Source organism: Gymnoscopelus microlampas (assembly GCF_963454915.1).
Source record: "Gymnoscopelus microlampas genome assembly, chromosome: 21".
NCBI classification, from domain to species: domain Eukaryota; kingdom Metazoa; phylum Chordata; class Actinopteri; order Myctophiformes; family Myctophidae; genus Gymnoscopelus; species Gymnoscopelus microlampas.
Genome location: NC_139958.1, coordinates 28,720,556 through 28,728,360, shown reverse-complemented (window position 1 = coordinate 28,728,360; position 7,805 = coordinate 28,720,556). Strand labels below are relative to the sequence as shown.

At 43.4% G+C, this 7,805-nt stretch overlaps 1 protein-coding gene across 1 annotated transcript; it reads right to left on the bottom strand.

The window, feature by feature from the left end:
- Positions 1-3,757: 3,757 nt before the first annotated feature.
- On the bottom strand, positions 3,758-4,738 carry LOC311037890 (G-protein coupled receptor 4-like; the record flags this gene model as incomplete). The annotated part of the gene is made up of 1 exon (XM_084047182.1): positions 3,758-4,738. One exon carries the CDS (start codon positions 4,736-4,738, stop codon positions 3,758-3,760), a length of 981 nt encoding a protein of 326 aa, XP_083903308.1.
- Between the last annotated feature and the right edge of the window lie 3,067 nt (positions 4,739-7,805).

The window sequence follows — 7,805 nt, the reverse complement described above, 5'->3', positions numbered from 1 at the left end:
CCTCCCTGTGGGGGGGGGTAGATGAAGATGCCCTACACCGTCTCCATCAGGACGTAGTGCAACAGCGTGTTCTCTGCACCCGATGTCAGCCTGGAAACAGGGGTTTAACCCACACCTTTTAATTTGCTCCAGACCCCAAAACTTTCATTAGGTTTTAAAGTTGGAGGGGACATGTTCCCTCCGTCCTTGCCAAGATCAGCATCAATGTCGATAGGAGAGATGATGACCAGAGGAGCAGAGTTGGTACTGCCACTCCAATAAGGATTGAAGTATGTATGGAGTTTGCCTTTGTAGCTGAAATGGATAGTGTAGAGACGACTTCTGTCCACCACATCATAAAAGTTGACCTCACCCTTCGAGAGACAGCGAGATCCATCCAACGAGAGCTCTGGACCCTTCTCACAATCCACAAACACTCCCACTTTCTGGACCTTTTTGGAACACATCCAGTTAGGCATAGTCCAGTAACCATTGGTGTCACTTCGATAGGCAGAGTGCTCTCCCTTCCTGTCGATGGACTCGCTGACCACTCCTAGTTCCCACGCCGTCTTCCCTTTAACCTGAACCTCATAGTAAAACTTTCCTGAGGAGAAGCTTTGTTTTCCTAAAACACAGACACGTGGAAAGAATCTCTCTTTGCTGTCTGGGAGATTCCTCATTATGTTTGCATCAAACACTTGTTTTCCATCCTCCGACAGGATGAGCCGGGCACATGCTGTATCAGGGTCCAGAGTTACATCCACTGCGTATTGCTGGATCCTCTTCAGCACAGCATCACACTTGACTCTCTCTCTCGACTCTCTCTTCTCAGCATCACACTCCATTCTCCTGAGCTTTTCCATCTTTCGACTCTCTCTCTTCTCAGCATCACACTCCATTCTCCTGAGCTTTTCCATCTTTCGACTCTCTCTCTTCTCAGCATCACACTCCATTCTCCTGAGCTTTCCCATCTCTTGACTCTCTCTCTTCTCCAGCTGAGCCACAACTGTCCTCAAAGTCCCCTCTTGTATCAGCAGTACTGCTTGGGTGTCTTAAGAATATTAAGTTGTTTAAGAGTTTATCTTTCTATGTGTGATCTAATAGTCTGTCTTTGGGTGTGTGAGGCCTCCCTTTCTTTGACTAATGCTCCTTACACTCTGTGTAATCAGCTTTTAAGTCGACTGATTTTTCAAAATGTGACGTCAGTCTTGCCCTAGTCTGGGAGACTTCGGCTTAGATCCTGGACAGCAGGGCCACTGTGTTCTGATTCAAATCAATAGCCAATGAAGAAAAGGGGGCGGGATCCACACACAGTGGGTGTTGCATGTAAATAGGAGCGACGGGAAGCAATTTCTCCTTGAGAAATTGCGACCGCCATTGTAGTGTACTGCTGTTTGTGTCTCGTCGGACTGTTTAGACGAGTTGTACAGCTCTCAGACCGGTAAGAGGCGTGATTCTGAGCATAAGTTACATCCCGCCCACAAATACCAGGGCTCTGGCCCAGAAGTTCCTCGCCCCTCCCGTTTGTATGCGAGAGCTGGCGAAAACTTCTGGGAACTCAGATTAGTCTTGCCCAAATATGGAGATCTACACGGCTCCATACTGACCTCCAGTAGGAGTCCATAATGTCAATGTATGAATTTCACTCTACTGGTGTGCCATGAATAATAGCCTGATAGGCCGCAGAGGTGCATTTCAAAGAATTTTGTGTGCTTTTTGGATGTGTTCATATTACAGTTTTTCACGATTGTTTTCACACGTTTCACAAGGCAGTAGCAGATTTCTCAATACTGCTCACACAAAACTGAAAACTATTCACACAAAATGCTAAACCTGTCACTCCCTTTGCAAGAAGACTCTTGCCATTAAATCTCTTAACTCTGTTCACAAAATAGAACTCATGTTTTCATTTGGTACACACAGGCATATTTTCAAATGACACACACATACCATTCATTGAGTACACACAACTAAGCATGTGCTGCACACTACCAAACATTTACAGCACACTGCAGGACAAAACTGAAAACACAATCATAGAAATGGAACACACCATATGAATGACATTGACAATTTCTTTTGTAAAATGACTCAGTGTAGGCCTACTTTTTTCATAGTGAAACATAAAACAAAACACAAATATGTAGCCACATTTTTTTTTTCTCTACATGATTTAGGCATCATGCCTCCGGTTCATGTCTGGCCAGAGGGCCTCATCCTCATCATAGGCAATGTTCTCCCTGTCCAAGCAGCGTTGGAAGAAACGCCTCGAGTGGCGCATGAAGCCCTGACAGACCTCAACAGTGACTAGGGCTGCAATCGATTTTCACGATTTTTGTATAATGACATTTTTCAATTTTGAATTGGAAAAAAACATATTTTACAAATCGAGAATCGTTTGTTTTGAAAAAATCAGAAAATAATCGGAATCGTGACCCCAAGAATCGGAATCGAATCGTGAGATAGCAGAAGATTCACACCCTAACAGTGACGTCGCCACAAGCCTTCCATGGCCTGGAGCAGTGGGACCCGGCTCTGTGGGTTCCGTTCATTTACCTTCTACCTCCAAGCTCAAAAGAACTCCTCAATGGGATTCAGTAAAGGAGAATAAGGTCGAAGGTACAGAACGGAAAAATGTGGGTGGTCCTGGACCCGCACTGGAGCAGCCCGGTGGTGCAAATTGCTCACCAGACCTGAAAGTGTTGAGTTTTTAACACTTGTGTGTTACAGTTGATACTACTGAGATTTCAGATGAGAAGTGTGTGCAACAACAGAACATTGTGTGTAGTGTTTCGACAACAAGTTGATGTGCAATTGAGCTCATAGTGTTTTGTAGGTTGAAGCTTTGAGATTTCACATGAGAAGTGTGTGCAACAACTGAACATTGTGTGTAGTGTTTAGACTACAAGATGGATGTGCAATTGACATAAGAGTGTATAGAGGGACAATCAGAGTCTATTAAATGCAGAAAAGAGAGTGACAGGTTTAGTATTTTGTGTGAATAGTTTTCAGTTTTGTGTGAGCAGTATCTGCTACTGCCTTGTGAAACGTGTGAAAACAATCGTGAAAAACTGTAACAGAAAGAAGGTGTTTGAGTCATGTACATGTAGCCAGGTGGAAAATAAGGTTCCCACAAATAACCACTAGATGGCGCTGAACCCTTATGGGTATTCCCAGAGTCAGGAGTGCCTCAGTGGCAGCTGTATTAGAAGGAAGCAGTGTGTTCCATCTTACTGCCACTGTCCATTCTGTGATGAGTTCTAAGAAAGTGGTAAATTATAAATATAACACGCTGTCATGCAAATTAATTGCAAGCCTTTGATATGCCTCATGGATTCATCATATGCATTTAGCTAGATCCCTCAGATCAGATGTGAGGGAAAACACAAGGGCCTTCCAGCCAACGCAGGGTGCGACAGAACCAGAAGAGGTGACCCTTGAGGAGCTCATCCATGTTGAAGAATAGCCAGGGACGACAGCGCAATTATAGAGCACGGACTGAGATGCATGTTAAAACCTCATCCTCTTCACAGTGTAGGATATTAAAAATGCAGACAAAGGTAGAGGTCTCCTTCCTCAGATGATCAGCCTGTTTGATTGTGCATGAATAAAAGGGTTGCTAACAGGCATGTAAATACTGTAAGACCCTCACTCACACACTGCCTCAGGGAATGATCTTCTGCATATAAGCAGCCATGCACGAGTGCACGTACATAAAAACACACATGCGCGCACATCTTCATATAAAGTTATCAGTGGACCTTCGACTATACGCAGTTCACGGACAGCCCTGTTGCGTGTGTGTCCTCTTACGTCCACTCCAGAACTGTTTCACCTCCTCCCGCACTCCGTTGCTGACCAACACATACAGCACGGGGTCGACCACGCAGTTCAGACTGGACAGGGCCAGAGTGCATGTGAAGTAGAAATGCATTTTATCTTCAAACTGGCAGTACTTTCCTCCTGCCTCTACACTGTCGCTGAGGTAAAAGACGAGCGAGCGCAGCAGCAGGAGGATGTGGTACGGAGCGTAGCAGATGGAGAAGATACCGATCACCCCGTAGGAGAGCAGGCGGACTTTCCTCTTTGCCTGGGCGCTCAGGCCGGGGCTCTGGCCCACGGTGGCCAGCACCCTCCAGTAGCTCACCCCCAGGACCAGCAAGGGCAGTATGAAGAACAGTCCCACTCTCAGCAGGTTGAACAAGGCCATGTTTGTCCTTATGGGGTAGGTCTCGTAGCAGCGGTCGTTGTTGTTGTTGACCTCGACGTGGGCATCCTTCACATTGTCATAATACAGGACGAGGACGTGCACCACCACCACCACCACGTAGATGGTGGCGGACTGGGCCCAGGCGCACCGCGAGGTACGGTGGGTCTTGGAGCGGAGCGGGAAGGTGACCACCAGGCATCGGTCCACTGAGATGCAGCAGAGCAGAAGGATGCTGATGTACATGTTGGAGTAGTAGAAGAAGCCAGCTATGCTGCAGGAAATGGGGCCCAGCTTCCAGTGATGGTCGTTGCGGTAGTAGTTGATCCACAGGGGCATGGTGAAAATAAAGAGCAGGTCAGATACAGACAGGCTGAGGAGGAAGATGCCCAGAACATTTTGGTTCTTTACTTGCTGGAAGATGGGGCCCAGAGTTAGTACGTGGAAGATCAACCCAAAGATAAAAGACAGGATATACACTGACATCAGGAAGTCACTGATAAAGCTGGCTTCGATGTTGACACACACGGAGTTGTTTGTTGAGTTGTTCATTGTTGGTTGAGATGTGTTTCCCGTGTTCACAGTCCAGATAGAGGCTCACCTGTAAGAACAAAGAGGTAATTGGAGTGATTGGCTCAAGCTATTGTAATATCTTGAAAAATAGTCAAATACATAGAAGTACTTTTCACTCCTCCCTATGGTTCATGACTCACTGAGCTCCTGTGATATCATTTGGCAACCCTCTCTGTGGATTGGACCCAGTGTGAGTCCATTGATGGCTTTTAGCTGCATGGGATTTAAGTATTTCTTCCCTTTAGAGTGTCATGACTTGCATGTCACGCTCACTCTAGCAAAGATAGCAATTTGATTCATAATATGAATGCAATTAGGTTCCGTTCCTCAACTTCTCTGGTGTTCAAAGTAAAACATCTGATGTGTGTGTGCGTTCTTCCTAAATGTAACAACTTCTTCTGATACCATGGTTTTAATAAGGAAACATCCACTCCCTCATCCTTACTTTATATGAATGCTGCTTTGACTTAATTGAAACCACATTTGTCACAGTTACAGTACAGACAAAGAGTGCATTTGCATTTTGCTGTAATCAATGCATAATTCGTCTTTAGGTACAAATTGTACCTGTCTGTACACAACAAAACAAATCAGTAACATAACTTCAGCTAATGCTCATCTAAATGTACAGTATTAGAAATGACAGAATATATTTAGAATGAATTACTTTGATTTATTCATAGCTACTTACATTCTGTATATTAGATTAATATACAGTAATGTAGCTATGACAGCACTGCGGGGGAAATTAAGTAATTACAAGTTCTCTCATCATGTTAAGTTTGAGCAGCTTTTTTCAAAATCAGTAATAATTATTTTGTCAGTATACTGATTCATTGGATTCACCCTGGAGATTCCCTAAATAATTCATATAATCATCATTTCCTCATCTAAATGAAGAATGGCATGAATGAGCTGTTCAGGTTTTGAAGAATTATGTCTTGTGGTACTCTATTTCATTCCTTACGTTTTCGCAGGAAACTTTGAATTCCTTCCTGTATATATTGTATCTTGTTTTGTCTGTGGCTAGTTTTCTCTCTCTCCAAGGCCATAGACCAATTATTTGTTTACCAACATTGAGACTGGACGCACAGAGACTGGACGCACAGGTGATTGTTTCACACAATCAATTCTCAACCTGTTGTTTCGGGGTGCGCTGGTTTCAGCACACCCCAACCCCCTCTTGTGTGTTGGCTAGTGAGGCGCGTCCTAGCGAGACCTGCATAGAATGGGTTTCATTGCGCGCATACTGGTTGCACGCATACTGGTTCTTATCAGTGTGACGTCGTCTGTTAAGGGGTCTATAGGCGGCGGGTAATGAAGGCTAGGGTAGGCTAAGCCTTCCCAAATGTCATCCTGGAATTTTTTTGAAATTGTGCAAATTATATATAATATATCTGCGCAGCATTATTTAGGCATTATTTAGGCTCTGTATAAATTGGTCAATATCTAAAACCGAAATAAAGTAACCAAAAACCTATAAGAAACTAACACAATCCGCCCCATTAACCGCAAAATCTTCGCGCGGGCGCTGTAGCCAGGGGTGAAAGTGGGCCGGCACGGTCCGGAACGGCGTTGCGGTAAAAGATTCGGTGCCGGATCATAGCCTCCTCAAGTCAAGTGGACACTAGTGTGTGTGTGTGTGTGTGTGTGTGCGTGCGTGTGTGTGTGTGTGTGTGTGTGTGTGTGTGTGTGTGTGTGTGCGTGCGTGTGTGTGTGTGTGTGTGTGTGTGTGTGTGTGTGTGTGTGTGTGTGTGTGTGTGTGTGTGTGTGTGTGTGTGTGTGTGTGTGAAAACACATACTATGTGTGTGCGTGTGTGTGTGTGTGTGTGTGTGCGTGCGTGCGTGCGTGCGTGCGTGCGTGCGTGTGTGTGTGTGTGTGTGTGTGTGTGTGTGCGCGCGTGCGTGTGTGCGTGTGTAAGGGAAATCTCACAAAAGTATTCATAGTTACAATTTTCACCAATCTGACTTGTATGACTAACTGTAACCAATTGTTTTTCACCTCTTACTAATAATAAAACTATGATTAGTTTGGTCAAAAGACAATACATGGTAGAATCATTCACCAACAACTATCTGATAACTGATTAAACGAATGACAAAGATACAGCTCAAACAACTTCTGCTTTTTTTTTCTTTTTTTTGTACTATTCCAGCCAGGGCTTTTGCCTTATCGGTTGTTTCATTTGTCAACTGATGTATTAACATAGTTATATAAACTATAACCAACACGTTGACTATATTTATATCTGTTAATACCACTCTTAATAATACTGTTAATATACTGTTAGTGCATTTTGCCTACATTTATATCTATTCCTCTTAATTCAACACACAAATCCTGGGTGGTCCAAGTGCAGAATTCCTTTGGTTTCTGGTACTTTATTCCTAATCCCTGTGTGTTACTCACTCTTTTATTATTATTATTATTATTATTATTATTATTATTATTATTATTATTATTATTATTATTATTATATATCTATTTTATAGCCCTGCTTGTATCTCTTTTTCAGTATCTATAATTTCCCCCACGGGATCAATAAAGGTCTATCTATCTATTTATTTACATTATGCTCTCTATTAAAAGTTTGGTCTCTCTTACACAATGAGCCATTTTTGGGTGTCATATCTGGTTATGTCTTTGTTGCTGCTACACACTGACACCTCAAAGGCTTCAACTTGAACATCAGTTAAACCTCAGGCCCTCATTTCAAGAAGTAGGCAGTGTGCTAACAGTCAAATACTGTTTAACTTTGTTTTACTTACACCTCCTATTCACTCCCTAATACCATGGCTGTGTTCCATTAACCTTGGTTTTCCAGTAAATTTCCACATTTCTACTGGCAAGATGTATTGCATTCTGTGCTTGGTTGTGGTAAGAAGTAAGAACTAGTGAGCTATTGTTGAAAAACATTCAGATCTGCTGAGAAGAAGCCATAGCCTCATAGATGTTTTGTATGTTATTGTTTGTGATTTATTCAACCACAGGCATGCCATCTTCCCATTGACAGCTTTTGATTGGGGACTGGAGAAACTGGAAAAA